Source organism: Schistocerca nitens, chromosome 9 (assembly GCF_023898315.1).
Source record: "Schistocerca nitens isolate TAMUIC-IGC-003100 chromosome 9, iqSchNite1.1, whole genome shotgun sequence".
Classification (NCBI taxonomy): Eukaryota; Metazoa; Arthropoda; class Insecta; order Orthoptera; family Acrididae; genus Schistocerca; species Schistocerca nitens.
Window position 1 is genome coordinate 442,088,737 of NC_064622.1, and position 26,015 is coordinate 442,114,751.

The following is a 26,015-nucleotide window of genomic DNA, read 5'->3' on the forward strand; positions in this document are numbered from 1 at the left end:
ACAGAATTTCCAGTCGCATCCCAGCTGGCTTTAAAGGTCTGGGTCGAGTCATAGAAAGCCTTTTTATTGGTAGTGGTGAAATAAACTGAGAAATACGGAAATACGGGTGACAAGGCATCTGATGTGTTGTTACAGTGTGCTTTATGTGCTGTCGTCGGATTTGTGGATAGGCCCAGCCGCTGGTAGTAGAGTGTTGATGGGTTCTTTTGCGAAATGCTCCAGTCGCCAGTCTCACGCCACTGCTGTGGACTGCCGGCCGAAGTGGTCGCGCGGTTCTGGCGCTGCAGTCTGGAACCGCGAGACCGCTACGGTCGCAGGTTCGAATCCTGCCTCGGTCACGGATGTGTGTGATGTCCTTAGGTTAGTTAGGTTTAACTAGTTCTAAGTTCTAGGGGACTAATGACCTCAGCAGTTGAGTCCCATAGTGCTCAGAGCCATTTGAACCATTTTGAACTGCTGTGGACTGGATCGAGCAAATTTAATACTAACGGAACTGCGGATGTGTCCTCCTAATGGGGCGGGGTTCGCAATCACAGTGAAATGAATACCCTTAGCTGCATGCAGGCGTTGATATAAGTCAACGGGACCGTTGAAAATGTGTGCCCCGACCGGGACTCGAACCCGGGATCTCCTGCTAACATGGCAGACGCTCTATCCATCTTCTTTTTTTAAATCTCATTTTGTTCGCTTTTGTTCGTTGCATCTGCTTGGGGCGGACGTCGTAAGACATCCGTTTTAAGTTCGTTGTTGATAGGTTAACTCAGTTTTTTATTACAGAGGGCAGCTAACCCTCTGACCGAACACGCTGAGCTACCGTGCCGGTTGGTCCATCTGAGCCACCGAGGACCCATATTCACAAAACTTATTGTCCCGCACTATATTCATAGTGCCCCTGCCCACCATACTCATTACTTGCGGCTTTACCGCCGATTACCGTAAGAGTTCGGGCACTGATTGTGCATCCGCACAGAAGATGTTCAAATGGCCGGTGAGCCATATATATAGATGCTATCTGTTCTTTCGGACATCCAAGATCCATATTATAACACCATATACTATAGCCAATGACAAAACTACTGATACTGAAGAGGGTGGGTGGAAGGATGACATCGCTGTTAGAATGTCATGTTGTAATAAAACAAAAGCTAACCCAAATAACAGCATAAGCCAAAAAGGTGTATTTCTGGAATGTACCAAAATACTAGTTCCATGACACCTGGGGTTATATAATCATAAGAACTATAATGCTAACCACAGAAGAAATACCGCTGTTGAACTAAAACCAAGCCAAACCAACACCAGCACGGGCTGTGAGCACTCCAAACCTTATCTCTGGATAAAACTAACTTGCGGTAACAGGGGGTAGGGGTACAGTGTGGGAGGGGGAGGGAAGAGGAGGAGGTGAATTGCGCCCGGGTGCGAAAAAGAGGATCTGGATAAGTTGTATCAAGCAATCAACCAACACTAAGAAGTGATTTCCACATTTGTATAAATTATCAAATTCGCCACCCGGTTTTAACATCTTATGTGCCTCACACAGCGTAACTTCGCTAGAATCTACCACAATAGTAACAACCATGAGATGTGGAACAGGTTCACAAAATACGTCGTAGTAAAATAATACGTCGTAGTAAAATATGCAATGTCCATATCCACCAAAGGGAAGCTCTAGTGGAAACAAATGCCAAAAGCATTAAAAAAGCGTACGTAACCCAGCACCTACCCAGACTAACAGATGAAACACACACATCTTACTCACAACTGCCAAAATGTCTACAGAGACCTGGCAGAGAATAAAAGCACGACGAGTTGTTGGGCGAGGCGTCTGTCATCACGGCAATAAGGTCTTGCAAACCTGTCAGATCTCCTGCGTGGTGGCCGGTCGCACAGACCAGTGACTGCTGCAACGTTGGAACGTGCGAACAGTCTCGTTCGAGGTGATCGACGGAGCCGGCCGGAGTGGCCGAGCGGTTCTAGGCGCTACAGTCTGGAACCGCGCGACCGCTACGGTCGCAGGTTCGAATCCTGCTTCGGGCATGGATGTGTGTGATGTCCTTAGGTTGGTTAGGTTTAAGTAGTTCCAAGTTCTAAGGGACTGATGACCTCAGGTGGTAAGTCCCATAGTGCTCAGAGCCATTTGAATTTTGATCGACAGATCACAAACACGTCGCTGCCCAACAAGACGTGTCTGTTGGTAGTGCTGACATACTTGTACAACAGTTTGGGTACTCAAAGATATGTGCCCTCAGGGTTCCTCACCGCTTAACAGAAGACCATAAAGAGCGACGGAATTGATTGCGCGTTGCGACGCTGATCGTCACAAGCTATGAAACATGGGTTCACCACTTCGAACCTGAAACAAAACGGCAATCTGTGGAGTGGCTTCATGCCACACTTCCTCTGAAGAAAGTGTTCAAAGCCGCACCCTCAGCCTGACTCAGAAGGGGTGATTTTGTTTGATGTACTCCCACATGGTGCATTGATTAGTAGTGAAGTATATTGTACTACCCTCATGAAATTGGAGAAACGACTTCAGCGTGCTGGGCACCAGGAAAGTGCAGATGAACTTCTCCTAGTCCATGACAACAAGTCTACGCACCCGAGAGGAGCTCACAAAACTTTTTTGGAGTGTCCTTCCTCATTCAGCCTACAGCCCGGGTCTCGCACCTTTCGATTTCTATCTGTTTGGCTGAATGAAGGATGTACTCTGCGGGAAGCAGTACGTGGGTAATGGGGAGGTTATTGACACAGCAACCGCGCGACTGCTACGGTCGCAGGTTCGAATCCTGCCTCGGGCATGGATGTGTGTGATGTCCTTAGGTTAGTTAGGTTTAAGTAGTTCTAAGTTCTAGGGGACTGATGACCACAGCAGTTGAGTCCCATAGTGCTCAGAGCCATTTGAACCATTTTTTGACACAGCAAGACATCGTCTCCGACGTCGACCATTAAAGTGGTACCATGTGGCCGTACAGGCCTTCCCTGTACGCATTGACGGAGATAATGTTGAAAACTAGGATTTTGTAGTCAAAAGATTGGGGAATAATATGCTGTATTCGAATCCTGAATAAAATCAACCTGCTTTCAGAAAAAAAAGTGTGCATCTCTTATTGAACGACTCTCGTCCTTTCTTCTCGTGTCATGTCACGATACTTCACCATATGGCGATCGATCTCCCGGTGAGCAATGGTCATGAACAGTATGGATATTTTGAAAGTAGCTCTGTTCTGCCTCCGTGGCTACCTCCCGTTACACGCAATCTGCTGCCCCATGCGCTTTTGTTAACATTTAGATGAGTGGTCCCCAACCTTTCTTAGACTGTTACCCCTGAGTGCAATCAGACATTAGCTAGTATTCCCTCCCTCCCCTTCCATCAGATTATGATCAACTTCAGTACCTAACTAAACTGTAGAATGAAAGACTTTTCTTGAAACACTTTTTTTTATGAAAGATGAATGATATTTTGTGTGTGTGTGTGTGTGTGTGTGTGTGTGTGTGTGTGTGTGACAGCTATACTTACTGTTTGTAAATCACTTTATTGCTGAACCCCTTACTTTTGAACTGGCGCAAATTGTACAACTTCAGACTATTAAAGCTTTGTGTCTAACCAGTCTAATAATAATAATACTGCGTACACAATTACGTGGTTACTGCTGCGTTGTGCTGTCCATTAATTCATTTATCTGTTTCGAAGCGAGTAATGAAGCAATTTCTGGACACTGCAGGTACTATCTACAACTTGGAGAAGGCATTGTTGTGAAATATTTAGCATTTGTTACGTATATGTCTCACTTTTTACCATCAGCGATATACGAGACAAAGCTCAACATACGTGCGTAGAGGGTGGACTATGTGAAGGAACCTCTAACCTCCCCCGGATTAATGCTGCCAACTGAGAAAAAGTAATTGTATAAATAGTATTAGTCTTACAAAATTGTGATTATGGTAATAATGATATTTTGGAAATAATTTAGTTTCGTGGCTGAAAGAGATCGAATCGTTTAGTTTCTATCCCTCAGAAACGTTCATTTTACCCTCCCCGGGCTGGGAACCACTGATTTGGATGGATGACTACTGGTGAGAGTGAGCCCGCGACGGTTCTGTGTTGGCAGCTCTGCGGTGACGCGCGCCTTCCGCGGCTCTTCGCGGTCTGGACGCGCCGCCTTCGGCCCACTGGACCCGCAGGTGACGAGGAGGGCGCTGTTGCAGGCGCACGAGGCAGCCAGCAACGTCTCCATGCGAGCGGGTGAGTAGCCGCAGGCAGCAGCGGAGAAACCGCCATCCCATGCGACTTTACATCTTCCGCGTTTTACCTAAAACCATTGCCAGATTACGTCAGAGCGGGCCCCGTGGTAAATGCTAGGAACAGCCCCTCGATTTGCTTTGGGCCTGAAAGTTTAGGATATAAAATAAAACAACTCTTTACTTTGGTCCCAAAAGGATATGTGCATCTTCTTGGATGATTATCGTCGCTTCACGCAGTCTTCCTGGTTGTTTTTCTTGGATTGCGTCTGCAAAACATCTCCGTTGTTGACAATAAATGTCAGCAATGACGGTTACACCTCGGGGAAGCAATTCGTAGTACACCACACCGTCGCTGTTCCACCAGATGCATAACATTCTTTTGTGCATGCGTGCTGGTCTTTGTACGAGGAGTTGCTGCTTTGTTTGGGTTCAAACATTCCTTTCCTTTCTTTTCCTTACGTTAGCATAAAGACGTCATTTGTCGTCACCATTGGCCGGTGTTCTTCACGAGCCTACTAATGACGAGCGAGCAGAGATTCACGTACGGCCATCCGCCGACTTTTTGTGATTATGACTTTCAGCATGCGGTAACCACACATCTGATTTTTTAACCTTCCCCATTGCACACAAAATCGTAGCAACCGGAATACCAATATGCAAAACAAAAACGCTATGAAGTTATGCACCAACCTAATGTAAACGCTATCTTACTGCAATTACATTTCTATAAAAAATCCACTTCATTAAATTTGTGCAAAATAATGAAGTTAATACAGTGATTGACAGGAGGCATTCAAGCATCAGAATTGGAATTTTAACTGAAACCAAATTTAACAAATAAAGACCACAGTCTTTTTGATAACGATTTAAAAAGAAATTAGCCTTCTGAAAGTACTGAACACTGGCCCTTAGTTAAAAAAAATGGCTCTGAGCACTATGGGATTCAACATATGTGGTCATAAGTCCCCTAGAACTTAGAACTACTTAAACCTAACTAACCTAAGGACATCACACACATCCATGCCCGAGGCAGGATTCGAACCTGCGACCGTAGCAGTCGCGCGGTTCCTGACTGAGCGCCTAGAACCGCTTGACCACCGCGGCCGGCACTGGCCCTTAGTTTCCAAGCCTACAGCGTTATAGCTGCTTTAGTTATTTTTAATGGTTTAGTGTCTCACGGCAAATTATTTTAATTACATTTTCACAAACGAGGGTCCAGCAGGGTGGATGGAAGCACGGTGTGAAAACTGGCATCCATTCGTGCACCATTTTATGGGTGTTATCAGGAATACAATCCCACTCATGTTTTCTCAGGGGCAAATAAATATTTATGTATTCGTAAGTAAATGAATTATAACGATAACATTATATGATCAGATCAAATACCGATTTTAATACCTACAGTGTTATGTACGTTGCACATAGAACCTCCTTGGCTTTTTTTATAACTTGGTAGCATATATAAACAATTCAAATACACTTACCTTGTTCTTCAGTGCTTCCCTTTTCCTGTCTCAATCACTAGATAAAATTAATTATATTTCACTCGCTTAATATCTTCTGCTGTTGTCCTATTAGTCCACAGCAGCCGGCAAAGAAACGCCGACACAAAAGAAACGCAGAAGCCGCGAAACTACAGCGCGTTATACAATAGTCATCCGACAAAAAAGCAACCTTTACTCTAGACGGTTAGTTTCAAAAGTACTGTAAGAAAAGTAAGTACTCCAGAAGGTGTGAACGACTGTAATAGTAGACTTACATAAATAAACAGGATATCCTATATTTACTTTCCTATTGGTAAACGAGAAGCATATTCTAACTGATCGTGTTATTACGACTAGTTTTGAAAACGTTAGGGAATCCCCCGTAAATTTTGCGGTGGTGTTAAAAAAAAAAAAAGTGTGTGAAATCTTATGAGACTTAACTGCTAAGGTCATCAGCCCCTAAGCTTACACATTACGTAACCTAAATTATCCTAAGGACAAACACACACACCCATGCCCGAGGGAGGACTCGAACCTCCGCCGGGACCAGCCGCACAGTCCATGACTGCAGCGCCTTAGTCCCCGGTATTGTTAACTTAACACACAATGTATGGTGTTTCCAGAACTCACTTTTAGAAATTACCTGCAATTGTTATTACTCATCGTAAATTTGGTCGCCACCATTTTTCCGTTGGACAGTAGACAGAATATCATCCATAGCTAAGTTTTTTTACACCCGGGCGCGTGGCTTCATGATGCACGGGGCCCAGTAACATTTACTAACTTGTATTACCTGGCTAATCCGGCACTCCCAAAACGATTAGAGGCGAATGTTGGGTGGCTCTTTCGAGGGAAGAGCAAAAAAGAAAGACCATGGGCGTTTTCCATCATCGTCGAGTTATTCAGTGGACGGAATGCGCCATAACTTGGCCAGAAGCCTAAGCGATACACAATTTACACTCAAACTGGTGCAAATACACAAACGGCAATAGAAAGTGTTACACCACGAGCCATCAGTCCGATATTTACCAAACTTTGTGGAGACATTCCTCAAGGCGTTTTTGGTGTGAGTTCATGTGTGAGGCCTTGCATTAGCCTTTCCACCAACTCCTCTATGCGCTTTGTGCTCGACCCAACCGCCTGAGACATAGCATGACTCATCGCTCAATATCACAGAGCCCACATAGCACCCCAGGTTACTCTAGCTCTGAAAAAGGGGTGTCAAACCTTTCAGCTTACCTGGGCCATTTGGAAGAAGACGAGTATTTTTGGGCCGCACATAATATACTCGTACTTCACACTAACATAACCCCGTACTTCACACTAACCGGGGGTGGAAAGGATGCTCATAGGTGTGTATTTAATACATGTAAGTAACTTAGAATTTATTAATTTATGATTCATTGTTCTAAAAAAATATATGAAATTAATTGTCATTTTATATATGAGCTTTAATTAATAATTTTATATATAACTAATTGCAAGTCGTAGAGTTAATGAGGCATTTGAATTTGGAAACTGAAGTATCAGTATTAGATTCGATCAAAGTGGCTGTTACTCAAGGTGTTATTCTGAGATTTTGATTCTATTTTTACTTGTTGTGTGCCTTACTCTTGAAAGTAAATGTTCGCAAACGTTAAGTGCTTAAAAAAAGATGACATACGTAATGCATGACTGTGTAGCAGGGGACCTTTGTCTCTGGTCAGGTACGATTTGTGAAAGTCCGATTAAGATACGTGATCAAATTTTTCTTTTAGTTGGATGGCAAACAGTAACAGTGTCGCTTATTCAAATGGAAGCCGCGCGAGATTAGCCGAGCGGTCTAGGGCGCTGCAGTCCTGGACTGTGCGGCTGGTCCCGGCGGAGGTTCGAGTCCCCCCTCGGGCATGGATGTGTGTGTGTTAGGAAAATTTAGGTTAAGTAGTGTGCAAGCTTAGGGACTGATGACCTTAGCAGTCAAGTCCCATAAGATTTCACACCCATTTGAACATTTTCAAATGGAACTAAGTAGTATCTGTTGCTAGTATTGTCTATCTAAGAGATGAATTCCATGGCATTTCGCACCTCAAAATTCGGTAAGTAGTCTCTCAGAAATTATAATGTTTAGAACTTGGCGCTTACGTTTTTCAACATGAAATCAATTGCCTGTCTTACGTGGAAGATTGTGGTTTTGCAGTCAAATAAGGGAGAAACAGGGTATTGCACCATCGCGGTACTGTTAAACACTGCAGTGACAAAAGTAATGGGATAGCGATAAACACGTATAGAGACGGCAGTAGTATCACGAACATAAGGTATAAAGGACCGGTGCATTGGCGGAGCCATCATTTGTATTCAGGTGATTTACGTGAAAAGGTTTCTGGCATGATTATGGCCACTAACATATTTTGAATGCAGAATGGTAGTTGGAGCTAGACACATGGGACGTTCCATCGTTATGGAATACAGTATTCCAAGATCCACAGTGCAGGTTGTGTGCCGAGAATACGAAATTTCAGGCATTACCTCCCACCACATACGATGTGTGAAATACCGCAGAAATCAATGTGGGACGTGTGACGAACGTATCCGTTTGGACGGTACGGCGATTTTGGCGTTAATGGGCTATGGCAGCAACTATTGACTCGAGTGCGTCTGCTAACAGCACGACATTGCCTGCTCTCGTGACCATCTCTGAGATCTGTTGATCTTATGGTGAGTCAGGTTTATCTGTGCTTTAGGCCCACATTTTATAAATGAAAATTCGCGAAAAGCTGTATCGCAGGTTTGTCTGATATTCACTTAAATGTGGAATCGATTGCGGTGTGATTTAGGCCCCTATGGATCTCAGCGCCTCTTTGTATTCTAGTCAAGTGATCATGTCAGTAGACATTACTAATTGCGTTTAATCGTTTCCACGGCAGTTTGTGTTTGGAATTTGTTGTTTACTGTTCGGAAATCGGCTTTCGTGAACAGTGTAAACATGAACTATATTGAATCTATTTTAAATGTTAACAGAAAAGAGGACGGGTTGTGAGCCGTGCTTGGGTAGCTCACTCGGTAGAGCAAAGGTTCTGAGTTAGAGTCGCGGTTCGCCACACAACTTTAATCTGCCAGAAAGTTTCATATTAGCGTACATTCCGCAGCAGAGTGAAAATCTCATTCCGGGAACAGGAAACTAAATTACCAGTTAGCCGCAAAGGAACTAGTGTATCTGAGAAGAGATTTTTCATTAAGAGGGTGATGAAATCAAATAAGCGTGACTACAAGCGAACATTTAACAAGGAAATGTACAGTTAGCACGACTACAAGCGAACATTTAACAAGGAAATGTACAGTTAGCACATGCTGTTATGCGGGTGCATAAATTCGTGAACTAACACAAAAATGGTTCAAATGGCTCTAAGCACTATGGGACTTAACATCTGAGGTCATCAGTCCCCTAGACTTGCAACTACTTAAACCTAACTAACCTAAGAAAATCACATACATCCATGCCCGAGGCAGGATTCGAACCTGCGACCATAGAAGCAGCGCGGTTCCGGACTGAAGCGCCTAGAGCCGCTCGGCCACAACGGCCGGCGAACTAATACATTTGTAGGGAATACATTTATCTGAAAAAATAGAAAAGCAAGAAAACTCCCACTTTTACAAAAATGCGAAATAGAGAGCTGCGAAAGCTTACAAATTTTTTCGTTAGTGCCCTAAACTGTGCTTAATTATCTACAAAACAACAAAAATTGATGAGAACAATTTTTTCTTTTGCCAGGTAAGTTATGCATATTATTATTACTGTTTTTACTATTTTTGGCAGTGGTGTCTTCCTTGTGGAACTCTTCTTACCACACTGCTCTTCTAAGTGCATCTCGTCACCACTCGTTTAGCAGTCTGTCGGTTTGCTGTCCCCGCGTCCCTCAAACCAAGGATTCGATTGTTCTCAGTCCGAAGCTGCCCGTGCACGTCCTCTGGACATGCTGTGTTATGTTTTCCATCTGAAGTGTCAGTAACAGCTGTCATGCATTAACACCATTTTTCATCCGTAACAATAGCCTTTTTCATGTACTGAAAATGGGCTCGCATAAGGATGCAATTTTAAACAACTAACAGTGAGTTGACAAAAGTCTTGGGATATGCACATATACAGAGGGCAGTAGTATTGCGTACACAAGGTATGAAAGGGCAGTGCATTAGCGGAGCTGTCATTTGTACTCAGGTGATTCATGTGAAAAGGTTTCCGACGTGATGGTGGTCGCACGACAGAAATTAACAGACTTTGACTGCGTAATGGTAGTTGGTGCTAGACGTATGAGACGTTCCTTTTCAGAAATGGTGAGGGAATTCTGTATTCCGGGACCCACAGTGTCAAGAATACCAAATCTGAGGCATGATCTCTAACCACAGACAACGCAGTGGCCGATGGCCTTCAACGACTGAGAGCAGTGGCGTTTGCCTAGAGTTGTCGGTGCTAACAGACAAGCAACACTGCGTGAAATAATCGCAGAAATTAATGTGTGACATACGACCAACTATCCGTTGGGATAGCGCAGCGACTTTGGCGTTAATGAGCTATGGCAGCAAACGACCGACTCGGCTGACTGTAGCGCCTCTCCTGCGCTCGTGATCATATCGGTTGGACCCTAGACGACTGGAAAGCCATGGTCTGATCAGATGAGTCCCAATTTCAATGGGTCCGATCTGATGGTAGGTTTTGAGTGTGGCGCAGATTCCACGAAGACATGAACCCTAGCTGTCAACAAGACACTGTGCAAGCTGGTGGTGGCTCCATAATGGCGTGGGCTGTGTTTACTTGGAATGGAAATAGTAATATTCGGCTGCTTAGCGATCATTTGCAGCCATTCATTTTATGGATGACAATACACCATGTCACTGGACCACAATTATTCGCGATAGGTTTGAAGAACATTCTGGACAATTTGAGCGAATGCTTTGGCCACCCAGATCGTCCGACATGAGTCCCATCGAACATTTATGTGATATAATCGAGAGGTCAGTTCGTGCACAAAATCCGCACCGTCAGCACTTTAGCAATCACGAACGGCTACAAAGGCAGCGCGGCTCAGTATTTCTGCAGCGGACTTCCAACGATTCGTTGAGTTCATGCCACGCCGAGTTGCTGCACGACGCCGGGCAAAAGAAGATCCAACGCGATGTTAGGAGGTATTGCATGACTTTTGTAACCTCACAGGCGTGGAAATACTGGATTATCAGTCTGGTAGCGTTCAGCAAACACTTTCTCTATCTGTCAGTGTATACATTTTTTGTTTAGAAATAAAAAACATTAATATAGATGCTACAGAATGGCTTCTGTGATTAGACTGCGAAATTAAAATTTCTGTGAAAATCCAAAATATCTGATTAATTAAATCTTTATGCCAACACTTAGGCCTTGTTCCCACTCAGTCCCATCTGTTGATTGAAGAAGTATATCAGCTCACCGTTACTTGTAAGTTTCACATTTGTAACCATCTAACTAATACATTAGGAACGCCCATTGTTAACTTACATACGAAACGGACAGTACTCTCGTGTCGTGTTAGTCCTTGGTCGTCTCGTTTTCCGTATATACGCCCAGTCCCATTATACTAAAACAACGGCGATTACCATTGGGCATTTTTAATCGTATCAATCTTATTTTTATTCAGGTGGACATGGGCGTCATTCATAATAGGTCATACAACTAGCACGTCTGTAAAGTAAAATCAGAGTAATACGTTGAATAACAACATTCCAGACAGGAAATAATAATTAAGAAGCCGTTATTTGACTAATCAGCCACATGCGCAACCTGATAAATTTCAGTCCTCATTCTGATACTTGCCCATTTATCCTCATGAGCCAGTTTTATATTAAGTTCATCTCTGAAATTCCGTAGGTCATGGTGGCTACTCTGAAGAAAGTTGTCATGTGCGTCTTCTACTCGTATGCCCATTTCTTCAAGATCGTTGTCGACATTTACGCCTCAGGGACTGTCGTTTGTTTGGAACCAAAGATGTCTATTAAGATTATTTTAGTCAACTGGGCGCTGCCACTCCGAGATCGGACAACTGGACTGGAGAATGTTCACCGCCAACAGTTCAATGCATCTCCTCCAACTGGCTGGAGTAAGCCAGCAACTCCAGCTGCCACGAAAGAGTGCAACTTATTGTCTTCTAATTAACATCATCGAGTCCGCCTCGCTCTTTAAAATAATACCGTCCAGCTAGCTGCTGGCTTTTACATCTGATATGCAAATGCTTTGCCTACCCAGTACGTGCATTCCCACTTACAAATAACACTCGCCTAGGACAACGAAACGCTCAACCCAAAGTCCATGCCCGCGTTCGGGAACAAACTTTGGCATCTCCCAGTGTAAGAAATAACTTGGTTAATCACAAAGGAGCCCCTTCCCCTCCCAATTTTTGAAACATACTGCAAAAACACCACTTCCGCCCCTAGAGGGAACAAGACTGCCACAACCCACGAGGACGCTGTCAGCTGAGCCCCGATCTCGCTAGTTGCAAACCGCTTCACGGAATTGTTTAAAACTGAGGCCCTCTACTCAGTCAGAGTAGAAACAGCGCTTCTATTAAGTTTCTGTGCAAAGAGATTTGGGAAACACTGGCCGTAATAGGGAAATTACTCACTCTTAAAATCAGTGAAGTGGGTTCCGTAGGATTAGGGAAAGATCGCACAGAACTACTATTCTAGCACACAGATACGACCTGTAAATGAAACGCAGACAGCAAGATACAAATAGCCTGGTGGATCACTCGGCCAAAGAGAGAAATGTTAAGTGTAGTATCATGAAATTTGTATGGCACGATTGATAAATCAGTTAGAAGCGTTGACGATGAAACTGGAATAAGCGGTATATGAAACAGAGCTGCAGACGGCAGGTGACACCGCACTCTGTGACGTAGGCACATGCCGCGTCCGTGTAACGGCTCATCGCTCCAGCGTAGGACTCGCCAGACCGCCAGCTAACGGTCCGAACCGCTCCAGGGAGCGACGAACGCACCACACGCCTACACTCTCGGTTTTCTTCTGGGGTGTTAGGACGCAGTATTCTGTGCTGTCAGACTCACATCGACAGAAACAGTCAGTAACTGCTGTAATATGCAATAAAAATTATTTTCAAAGTAATATGAGCGACGTGATAAGATCGAGAAGATTCTTAACGTGCAAACGAATTACTTTTTATCCTGTCAATATTAGGGCCATCTGACTCTCAACATCTTACCGGTCATTCTTCATATTTCACATTATATGTTGGGTCTTACATATGAAATGGTGTCAAAGATTTACAAATAGTTACACTTCATTATTCATCTAAGTTGTTTAAGACATATTTGTTTCCATCCAGACGAATTGTGAGAAAGTCCTCACCAAATGACGTGCAGTATCCTTTTGTAGTAGCTACATTATAGTGTTATCGGTATAAAAATAACTGTTTCAAATGGAGCTATTATAATTTCTGGTGCTAGCATTGTAGTTCTGAAAGTGACGATCTCAACAGCGTTTCGCTCTTCAAAATCCGGTTATTTGTTTCGGAAGGATTACAGTACTTATAACATAGGATTTATCTGTTTCGAACATGAAACAGATTGCTTTCTTTTGTAGAAATACCTCAAATCCTTGTTCCTTTTACAGTGAGATAACAAAACTCATGGGATACCTTCCAATATCATGTCGGACCTCCTTTTGTGCAACATAGAGCAGCAACTTAATGTGGTATGGACTCAACAAGTCATTGGAAGTCCTCTTCAGAAATATTGAGCCACGCTGCCTCTATAACCATCCATAATTGTGAAAGTTTTGGCAGTGCAGGATGCTGTGCACGAACTGACCTCTTATGTCCTACAAATCTTCATTGGCATGGCCAGATGATCTAGGTGACCAAATCATTCACTTGAATTGTCCACAATGTTCTTCAAACCAGTTGCAAACAGTTGTGGCCCAATGATATGGTGCATTTTCATCCATAAAATTCCATTGTTGTTTGCAAACATGAAATCCATAAATGACTGGAAATGGTCTCCAAGTAGCTGAACATAACCATTTCCTGTCAGTCATTGGTGCTGTTGGACCAGAGGCCCCAGTTCATTCCATGTACCGGGTAATCAAAAAGTCAGTATAAATTTGAAAACTGAATAAATCACGGAATAATGTAGATAGAGAGGTACAAATTGACACACATACTTGGAATGACATGGAGTTTTATGAGAACCAAAAAAAAAATACAAACGTTCAAAAAATGTCCGACAGATGGCGCTTCATCTGATCAGAATAGCAATAATTAGCATAACAAAGTAAGACAAAGCATAGATGATGTTCTTTACAGGAAATGCTCAATATGTCCACCATCATTCCTCAACAATAGCTGTAGTCGAGGAATAATGTTGTGAATAGCACTGTTGTCGTCGGATGTTGTCTTTCAGCATCCCTAGAGATGTCGGTCGATCACCATACACTTGCGACTTTAGGTAACCCCAAAGCCAATAATCGCACGGACTGAGGTCTGGGGACCTGGGAGGCCAAGCATGACGAAAGTGGCGGCTGAGCACACGATCATCACCAAACGACACGTGCAACAGATCTTTCACGCGTCTAGCAATACTTTTTTTTTTGTCCTAATAAAACCCCACGTCATTCCAAGCATGTGTGTCAATTTTTATCTCTCTATCAACATTATTCCGTGGTTTATTAAGTTTTCAAGTTTTTGATCACCCGGTATATTCAGCCCACACCAGTATCGAGACCACACCAGATTGCACAGTGCCTTGTTGACAACATGCGTCCATGGCTTCGCAGGGTCTGCACCGCACTTGAACCGTACCATCAGCTCTCACCAAATGAAATTAGTACTCACCTGACCAGGTCATGGGCTTCCGGTCTAAGGTCCAACCGCTAAGGTCACAAGAGGCTCATGTCCTGCTGTTAGCAAACATACTCGAGTCAATAGTTGCTGCCATAGCCCATAATTGCCAAAGTTGCCGCACTGTCCTAACAGATACATTCGTCATAGGCCCCACATTGATTTCTGCAGTTATTTCATACACTGAGTGTAGTGAGAGGTAATGCCTGAAATTTGGTATTTTTGGCACACACCCGACACTGTGGATCTTGGAATACTGTATTCCATAATGATTTCCTACATGGAATGTCCCATGTGTCTAGCTCCAATGACCGTTCTGCATTCAAAATTTGTTAATTCCAGTCCTGTGGCCATAATCATGAAACCTTTTCATAAGAATCACCTGAGTACAAATGATAGCTCTGCCAGTGCACTGCTTTTTTTATACATTATGTTTGTGGTACTACGGCCATCTCTCTGTATGTGCACATTGCTATCCCATGACTTTTGTCATCTCAGTGCATAACAGTACTGCAGTGGTGCAATAACCTGTTTCCTCCTTATCTGATGGCAAAACCATGATCTTTCATATAAGACAGGCAGTTGATTTCATATTCAATAACATAAATCCTAAGTTCTAAACATTGTAATTCTGAGAGACTACTAATTGAATTTTGAAATAGGAAATGAAATGCCATGTAATTTACCTCTTAGAGATACAACATATGCCACTATAGGCCCTAGTTACATCTGAATAAGCAACATTGTTGCTGGTAGCTCAGCATAGCTGAGTCACCCTGTAATGGGAAGAGTAACAGCAACAGCAGGGAAAAAACATGGCTTATATTTCTTTAAAATCCTTGTTGGTGTACTGCAATCTCATCTCATAAAATGCTAAAATAGGACTTACCGGTCATGATGCAGTAGCTTTCCTCAAGACATTCAATAATTTAACAAGAGTCAGTGCTTCAGTACAGTGCATTTTTAACAGTGCTGTAAGACCACTAACGTCTGATTTCTTAGATATTATTTGTCCTAAAATATGATTGGTCAGTGTTAGGATTTAGAAGTGTGCAAGAGAATACAAGGCATACCATTCATGGCCTACATAGCTTTCTGGTAATTAGTAGCCCACTACGAATATGCAACAAGCTTATGGGTGCCATGTTTTCCTACTGTTAGTTGTTCAACTAACTGTTGCAGTGTTTGGTAAGGCTGCTGCCCTGCGATAACACTCGGTCCGTTATGCTGGGATTGCCAACAACCCGGATGTAGGAAACTTTTGGCATCTTCTATATTGACACCAGGCTGCTTCAGAGTTTAATTGCCTCTCTCATTTTTCCTGAGAATGTCCATGGGTATCTTGCAAATACTCACGCTTCCTGAAACTTAACAGACTGCCCACAATTGCGATGGTATCTTGCTAGTGTCAATTGTTGTGCTGTCACAATCGAATGTAGCACTCATGTTCTGCTGCACAGGCGTTAACAGGCCTCACTGTTCCCTGCACCAGCCACAGAAGCCTCTGTATTTATAAGTTTATACTAGTATTTGTGTGTGAAAAGCAGTCAAAATGAGTTAGAGCCAAGTATAGTATGAAGGCTTTCACGACCGGATAACATATCTTCTGGTAAACCTTCCGGGATGTAAGGTCGTGGTCCATGAAACTCTTCAGCTCCTAAAGTTTCGTCCAGAGCTGCGCTGGACATCTTCAGAGGGGTGTTTCTCAGTCGGCAAGACTCACCGGAGGAGAAACACCCCTCTAAAGATGTCCAGCGCAGCTCTGGATGAAACGTTAGGAGCTGAAGAGTTTCATGGACCACGACCTTACATCCCGGAAGGTTTACCAGAAGATAGAGCCAAGTAGTTTTAAACTGTGAATATTAGTAGAACTGGATTTCAGAGAAGGAACAGGACAGAAAGGGAAACATGATGAAAACAAGTAATGAAGAGGGGAGTGGGGAACAGCAGGAATAGATTTGTAACTGACTGAAAAACGAAAAGACAAAGAAGTTTGACTGGTGAAAAAGATGTGAGCATTCCTTTGTTGTTTGATAAAAATACATGTTAATTCTTTAGGAAAAAGTTATGAGATTGACAAAAGCAAGTGTCTCAACTTTTTCTTAAATACAACTGGACATTGAATTGGGCTCACAGTGCAGCGAACTTTGCTCCAAAGGCAGAAAGCAGCACTGGAGAAAGAGTTTGCAGATATTTTTGTTTCATGGATGGGTACAGCTAGGATACTAGATAAGTCACATCTTGTGTTGCAGTCAGGTCATGATTCTGGCCACAGACATCCCAATAGGGCATATGCAACCTGGAAATATTAAGACAGATGGATGTTGTAACTGGAGGATTCATGTAGAGTTTTCACTAACATACCATGTTGGCTCCATTGCACTAGTGGAGGTTCAGATCTAAGTGAAATGAACATTGAAATTAACAAACTGATGCTCATTAATAATTTGAATTGAGCTTGTAGAACTAAATGATGTGGTAAAGTAGTTCAGATACTGAACTCTCATTTGGGAGGACTGGTACTGTATTCCACATCCAGTCAACCAGACTTAAGTGCTTCTCACCCTCCCCCTCCTCGCCCATTGTCGCCAGGCTCTCTCCTCCAACACTACTGCCATTTTTGTCATTGTACTTCCCTCGTCCAAGCCCAGCTTGTGCTGCTGTGCTCCCCCCTCCTAACAATTTGTGTGGGAGTGTTCTACTTGCAAGTTCCACTCTAATTACTGCTGATATGTAGTGTGATGGTGCTATGATAAGACGGAAAAGTCAGTAAGAAGATGCTGTCTTTTGTAATAGTCGCAAAGTCACAGTTGTTACACATAATAATGTTTTGATGCAATAGCAATTCTATTGCTGCAGATTTTGTAAATTTCACTAAATCAATAAAAATAAACAATTTTTACTGAATGGAAAGTACGCAATAAACTTTGTTTTCATGTTTGGATCACCTGGTTCCATGTAGTTAAGCAAGAGCTGGTATTGCATACAGGGGAAACAGCAATTGTTGAAATTCAGTTTTTCAGGGCAGTGACAAGCCACACCCAATATAAACTGTAAATTCCAGAGTTTCTTATGATGCCTTTTCAAATTAAAAAGTGAAACCAGTCAATAAAACATGTTCAGATTAACTTATAGCTGTCCTGAAAAACTTAGCAGTTAAGTTATAATTGACTGCATACTATGTCTGTTTAGTTTCGTGCCTAAAATGTTATCTGATTTTGTACTCTAAAGTTTGTGTACTGCACTGTCTTTCTATCCTTTTCCGCATATTAATGCTACCTTTCCTGTAAGGGAGGAAAAAACTTAATTCTATTAGTTTGTATGTTTTATTTTTTAGTATCTGAATACAAGACTTTCATGAGTTACACGTACAGATGAGCTCTACAGCATGTGTTGTTTTCGAAATTTCAAATGTCTGTTAAATCAGTCATCAACCAGAAGGATGGTTTTAATACAGCAATGTTTCACTGAGTACATTCTCATTAGAGACATAACTCTCATTTTATTCAAATTGGAAAAACTCATATATGCACTTACATGGTGACTGTTTAAAAAAAAAAAAAAAAATTCCATGGTAACAGAGACTCTCACTTTGGCAATAATTCATTATCTGTATAAAAAACGCCTATAAAAGCCATATAAGAATTTTATCGTATCCAGACAGCACGATTTCGATAAATTCTGTACCACAGCAATATAAGTATCATTTAACACTAGAACTGCTGGAACTAGTACTATACTTAGAACCGCTGATGTGGTCAAAGTGACCACTTTCTTTGTAAGTACATGCTGTGCTGTTTAATGTAAATATTAATGACCTTGATAACAATGTATCACTTAACATTTAATAACACTATCATTGTATTTTACAACAATAATGGGAACATAATATTACTAATATTAAAGAACATAGTTCACAATATTTATCTACAACCATACTAATTGTATTGCAGTAGTTTTAAAATTAATAGAAATTAATCTTACTGGAGAAACTAAGTACCCATGAATATGTTAAGAGAAAGACCAATCATAAAATATGACCATGTATAGTACCTAATCCTACTTATAAGCATTACAAACTACTGTCTCTATTACTTTATATGTACATGGCCCACAAACATATCTCTTTCATTTACTGCACACTTCATTTGTCTTGTTTCTGCATTTCCTCATTTGGCATAGTTTTCTTAGGTTCATAGGAATTTCCGCTTCTTCTCTTTCTTCATCACCATCGTCCTTTTCTTCGTTTTCTTTTCCATCCCTTGGCATCCTTTCCTGATTTCTGGTTTCCATATAGACTCTACATAATTCTTTTGCTAGATTTAGGATGAAATTCCTCCTACTTATTTTGATCCCTGTCACGAGCTTGAAAATGATCCATGCATTGATGGCTGCTAAATCAAGGATATTGTGAAATATGTGTACAGGCCATCGACGAGTACCAGAGCGGACAGAATATTTCCTCGTCATCTTGTCCAAGACATCTACAGCAAATTTAGTGCTATTGTAGAAGCTCACTGTTTTGGGAAGATGTTTCGAATTATTTTGTGTTTCAACATCTGTGTGCAAGGTGCTATACAGAAGAACATTTTTGTTCTTTTTCCCTTGGTAAACATTCAAGAGTACCACCTTCCCTTTTCAAGAGAACAGACGTATAAAGAGGAGTTTTCATTTTTTTTATAGTGTTCGGAATTTCTTTTCTTGCACGGTTGATAGTGCCGACAAGACTAGTTTTCTCTTTTTCCAGTCTCTCCCCAAGTGTGACTGTAGTGAAAAAATGATCAGTAGTCACATTTCGCCCCTTACTACGATATGGACCTACCAACTTCATTACTACTTGTTCTGGAAGTTTCCCATTAGGTGCCCTCTGTTTGTTCTTTCCTACATAAGGGAACCCATTACAAAGATATTTTGTTTCTACATCGGTACAAGCCAGAATTTGATTCTGAATTTATCAGGCTTATTTGGCATATATTGCAAATATGGACACCTGGTTCTGCTGGGGAAAAGTTGTTCATCCACAGTGACATTTGATACAGGTATGTAATTCAGCTGACAGTTTTCTATAAAATGGTTCCAAGTAGTTGATATAAGTGCAAATTTGTCACTTTTCAAACGTTCCGACTGTGAATTTTTTTCATCAAAACGCAGATATTTCAAAATTTCTCGAAACCTATTTCTGGTCATTGTGTCAGTGAAAAATGGGGCTCCCCACTTTTTCGATCACAACTCATCTACTTCAATACATCTGGCACCTAGTGCACCACGAACATATAATAAAGCAACAAATGCAGCTAATTCTTCTAAATGCAAACTCCAGGAATCATTTCCAAGGAGCCGTTGTGCCTCTGCTTCTGTGCATTTCTTTATGTGTTTCAACATTGACTGATCAACTAAAAGGCGCCAGGCACTCGAAACATTATCATTTGAGATGCGCCGCTTTGCATGTGGAGTAGGTCCCCGTGTTTCTTTTAATATATTCTGTTGACCTATCCTACCTGGAGTAGTAACACCGAAGTCTGCTACAGTCCACTCCATGAGCCCGTCCTTCCCCAGGAGTTTTGAGCCAGGTTCTGGAAGTGAACCCTCACTTCGTTCTCCTCTTCTACGTCGATTCTGTATTGGTCCACTTACAGGAGGTGCAGTTCTTTTTTTTTTTACCCAGGGTAGGTCCTTCTCTAGCATTGTTTATATTACTGCTTGGTCCTGGTTCAGCAACTGCCTGAGGAAAGAGACAATTAGAAAGCTACAACTCGTTATAAAGATAACATACCACACAATAAAATAGCAGTAACAGAAGTAGCAGTAGAAATGTCAGTTCTATTATAATAGTGATCATTATTCATATAGTAACAATAACAATAATAATAATAATAATGATAATAATATAAGTGAATGTAAATTACTTTCATCTTCAGTCTCGGAACTGTCACTCTCCACATTAGCGACAGGTTGGTAATCTTGATCTGTAGAATCTTCCACAATGACAATTTCTTCATCTGAAAGTGAAAGTGGTCGTGGCCGTGGTTTGTATCGCTGTGACATCTGAGCCATGTCTACTGCTCAGAGACCAGTACTCAAATAATCAGTCTTTATGCGAAACCCAATAGCAGACAATAAATGACATATTGCATTGTTGAGCTTTTAAATTCAAACAATGCGAATAAACTTCAGTAACCAACATATTTAGTACATTGTTGATGAGTGCTAAGACTAAATCTGGGGAGTGATGCACAACAATCTTTAAATAATCTGTTTTCAAATATACATGTAATGTGGTCAAAGTGACCACTCGGCGGTTTTAAGTATAAGTGGTCATTCAAAGAAAACTAATGAAGATAAAATAAATATTGGACCATTTATATGATCTACATAAACATTTAGGAAAAGTCATTAACTCACAACAGCATAGATCAGAAACTGACCGAATAATAACATGTTAAAATATAAAAAGTGGTCAAATTAACCACTCGGTGGTCCTGGTGTTAAATAATTGCAGGTCATTCACTGTTCCTTTTTTGAGTATTTATCTTCCAAAGTACTCAGGTTATACATTCCCTACTCATTGAACTGTACTGTAATTTCTCTGCTCTTCTGTTGCTTCTTCATATGCCACATAAATAGTTTGGTTCTTACTAGCTGGCTGCTAACATAGAGATCCCATGTTCAGTTACTTGCTACCACCTACTGGTAAGACTTTCCCACAGCGGAAATGCCTGGAATGATATTCACTTAGCCTTTTGAGGCTGAATAAATAGTAAAAATTCAAACAATCGAAAATCCAGGATGGAATGTAACAATATTATGAGAAGGCAAGTTGCTACTCACCATATAGCGGAGATGCTGAGTCACAGATAGGCACAATAAAAAGACTTTCACAATTAAAGCTTTCAGCCATTGGCCTTCATCAACAATACACACACATGCATGCCCCCCCCCCCCCCAAACACACACACGACTGCGGCCTCAGGCAGCCATCCAGGCCCTTCCCTGTTCCCATTCCAGCACTACACAGCTGTCATTCCACCACCACACCCAGTCTTTTTATTTCTCTCCTTTTCTGCTACTTCTCCACCTCTCCTCTGCCCACCATCTAACCTGCAGCACTTCACTGTCCACCAGCCTCACTATACTATCCCTCCCCCTCCTCACCCCAGCCCCCTCCTTACCCCCACCCAGTCACCACTCCCCACCACTCCCATCATGTACCGGTGCTGCTGCTCGCAGTGTGAGCTGCATTTGCACACGCACATGCGCACACGTGTGTGTGTGTGTGTGTGTGTGTGTGTGTGTGTGTGTGTGTGTGTGTGTGTGTGTGTGTGTGTGTTGTTGAAGGTTAATGGCCGAAAGCTTTAATTGTGAAAGTCTTTTTGCTGTGCCTATCTGCAACTCAACATCTCCCATAGTAGCAATTTTCTTTCTCATAATACTGAATAAACAGTTGAATTAACTCACAAGCTGTCAAAGTGGCATCAGATTCAAAGGTTGGGAGCTGCATAACATCTGTTAATTACATGCATTTGTTTAATTCCTGACACAATCAGAATAAATATTTATGCCCTATGTAATGTGCCAGCAGGAAGACACACTATTTAAATATTTTTCAACTACCTTATTTTCTCTTGTCTGAAATATGTTCCATGTCTGTTATTAACAATGTTAAAATGGGTTCTTATATAAGATTTCAAAAGATTTTTGCCTTTAGTGCAATTAAAAATAGAAATATACCTTGTAACATTTGTATGTCATGTAGGGCGGGCTGACACTGGGAGCTGCAGCAGTATGGGAAGCTCAAGTTCTCGACTGTGTCGCACACGATACAACACGACAGCACCGATGTATGGTGTCAGTCTCACCTCGGGACAGCCTGTCACTATTGTGCAGAAGTTTCCAGATCTTCTCCAACAGGTTGTCTTCGAAGTGTGCGAGTAAGTTATTCCTTAAGTGGCCAGTTTTGCCTTTAATGTGTTAATGCTATTGCAGGACAATGTTTTTGATGATACATAAAGAAATGCAGTGTATAAATGCATGCTGAAATGTATGACAGAGCCTATGAGTTGTTTGTGTCACGCAGCTACTTGGCCAGCCTCTTATCTGGTTGAGTACACACTCTACTGCATCTATTGATCTTGAGTACCTGTTGTAGAGGGAAATAATATTTGTGGAAAAGAAATCTATAATTATTACCTACACTGCAGTATAACAAATACATGAATTCCTTACTTTATAAAGTGCGTTATTTAACTGCCCTTGCTATGTTTGTTTGAGATCTATTTCATCCCTGCCACCACTAGTTGCCCAGGCATGGCTTTTTCCTGTTTTGTGCATGAGTAGTTACCTACTCATTTTTACTCAGGTTTTTGTAAAGCTGGGAGAACTCTGGAATTCTGAGACGTGATCTTTACCACATACATAGTTATTCTTTATGTATTCATAACATCCCACCAACAGATTGTGTTGAACAGTGAGTGTGTCAGTCTTGGCTGAGTATCTATTTAGGGCTAGTTAAATGGTGATCTACTGCTGGTGTTAGATTAGCAGCACTATTCCCATGTCTCATGATTGTGACTGCATGCAGTGACAAATTGTTGTGTTGCAGGAGTATAAATCTTGGCATAAAAGCCCTCATTATGTCAAAGATACAAATATTTATTACGGAAAATGTTACCGTAAATCTGTAAAATGGATTGGTGATGATTGAGTGTTGAGGTTCAATACTTGTTAAGATGCAACACAGGCAATTTAGTAGATCTAACTGTATTTACATTACCAAAGTACTTATACCTATTCCTGGACAAACAGCTCTATCTTAATTGCTTTCAGGGGGAAAATAGACTTAAATTGAAGACTGTAATAATTCCAGCAATTCTGGTATGTACCTGGGTAAGAAAAACAGTGACTGACGACTGCTTTTTACAGGACAGCAGCTATGACAGCAGTAAGAAATCAGAAAATGAGCTTGGTCGCATGTCCTTTTCAATTTCATTTTGCTCTGTTACGTTGGGTAACAAGATATCAGCCCGCCCGGTTGACCGTGCGGTCTAACGCACAGCTTTCTGGGTGGGAAGATTTGCCTGGTCCCCGGCACGAATCCGCCCAGCGGATTTGTGTCGAGGTCTAGTGACCCAGCCAGTCTGTGGATGGTTTTTAGGTGGTTTTCCATCTGCCTCAGCGAATGTGGGCTGGATCCCCTTATTCCGCCTCAGTTACACTATGTCGGCGACTGCTGCACAAACAAGTTCTCCACATATGCGTACACCACCATTACTCTACCACACAAACATAGGGGTTACACTAGTCTGGTGTGAGACGTTCCCTGGGGGTTCCACCGGGGGCTGAACCGCACAATAACCCTGAGTTCGTTGTGGTGCGGCGGAGGGGTGAAGTGGACCACTGCGGCTGCGGTGGGGACGGAGCCTCTCCATCATTTCTAGGTCCCCGGTTAACATACAATACAATACAACAAGATACCAAACTCAGTTCAGGAAAATGCTTCCACCTAGAGTAGATCTGTTGGTATCGGTTTTCACTAAGTGCTTTTACACAACAGAATGTCTAAAGCAAGTAGCAAAACTATGCACTAAAATAAGACTATTAAATTCCTAAGAGAAATGAATATGGAACATTTATTGTAGCTACCGCTGGCTGACTCTCTCTCTCTCTCTCTCTCTCTCTCTCTCTCTCTCTCTCTCTCTCTCTCCCTCTCTCCCCCTCCCCCTCCCCGTGTGTGTGCCATCAGATGGATATATGGTTCCATATGCTGTCAGACTGTGGTGTGGGGGCAGGAAAAGAGGAGGAACAACGAAACACATGATAATGGTGGCTCTGGCACATTTATTAAGATATGATCACAGATTACAATATGTGTTATGTATGGTCTCCTTACTCAACAACAAGCTACATCATAACACAGCATGGTCGACAGTTGACAGTTGCTCGCAGCCTATCCAGTATAATCATAGCGATTTGTATGCTAGCCTTTATATCAGAATGAGTCTGCATACATCCCCGATAGCCACAATCCTTCAGACATCCCCACAACCAGAATTCACATGAATTTAGGTTGGGGGGTCTGGGAGGCCACACATCTTGAACTTGCCTAGAGGTGATGCAGTCATTACCTAAGCAACATGTGTCGTCCCATATTGCATAAAAATAGTGGTATGGATATAGTTGGGTTCTTGCAAAGCTGGAATCATCTGTGGCACACAGAGCACCTTATAACCTGCATATGTCACTGTGTACCTAACAGGCTCATGACTGCAAGGTGTCTTCTCCTTGAAGAAAAATGGACCGAGAATAAAGGAGCTTGTAAAACCACACAACACAGTCACATAAGGTGAGTGCAGTGTACATTCCTGCACAATGTGATGTGGCTAGAACTCCATATGTGACAGTTTTGTGCATTCGTGGAACCGTGCCAAGTAAAATGTGCCTCATCTGTCCAAAGAATATTCCCTGGCCACATATCAAACATTAGCCGCAGAATTTGTAACATATGCTACATGACTGGCTAAAGCTACAGCAACTTCATCAGCAACTGCCATGGGAATGGGCCACCTCTCTTTCCCTGCTGCACCAACTAATTAATTTGTTTCTTCAAATTCCTTTATCTTCTTTAGCCCATTTATGGACATGGGGCCTTGTTGCAGATCTTTTTCTCGGTGATTATCCTGCCAAGCAGCCCTGATGTTTCTGGCATTCTGATAAAACAACTTTACCAGGAGTGTGTTGTGGCTATTTATAGCCACCGTATTTCTTATGGAAAACTTCAACTTTCTTAACCCTTTATAGAAACAGTTATTTCACAAAAGAAGTAAACATCCTTTGCCAAGTGACAAAAAGCATACTGACATCGAAACAAAAAAGTTTCGCATTCTGAAAGCTAACAGTGCCATATTTTTACCTGGTGGCAGGAAGTGGAATTATTATTTTTCCAGCATACTCCGTTAAGTGCACAGATTAATAAACATACCTACAATGTTTGTGTCCTGTGATGTATACAGCCTGCCCTGCAGCATTTGGAACACTATCAGTTCAATAATAACCACCCAATACTTCATGCACGATGGAGCTCCTCATTTCAGTGTTAATGTTCACAGATTTCTAAATAACAGATGAATAGATAGTGGTCGACCAATTCCTAGGCCTCCACCCTCTCCAGACCTAAAACCAGTAGACTTATTTGTTGGAAGATGTGTACGTGCTCCTGGTACAATATGTATGGAGTCTCCATGAACAGAATGTGGAAGGCTGTGAAACAATACACAATTCTCTAGGGATGTGTCAGTGCATAAGGGGTTCAAGGTGACAGTGGGTTGATGTGTGCATCCTTGTTAATCAATAGTTTGTTATTTCTGATGAGCTTTAAGAAAGTTTCAAAAGACTGTTGTTAAGGCATTTAGGGAGAATGGACAACAGCAAGAAGGGAGAGA

The 26,015-nt window shown here is 42.0% G+C and overlaps 1 protein-coding gene across 1 annotated transcript in view; it reads left to right on the top strand.

Moving 5' to 3' along the window:
- Positions 1-26,015, top strand: part of LOC126203620 (uncharacterized) — a 175,776-nt gene that overhangs the window by 143,795 nt on the left and 5,966 nt on the right. The window contains exons 3-4 of the mRNA XM_049937990.1: positions 4,110-4,243; positions 22,334-22,508. Of these exons, the coding sequence (XP_049793947.1) occupies positions 4,110-4,243; positions 22,334-22,508 (309 nt within the window). The remainder of the gene's footprint in view (positions 1-4,109; positions 4,244-22,333; positions 22,509-26,015) is intronic.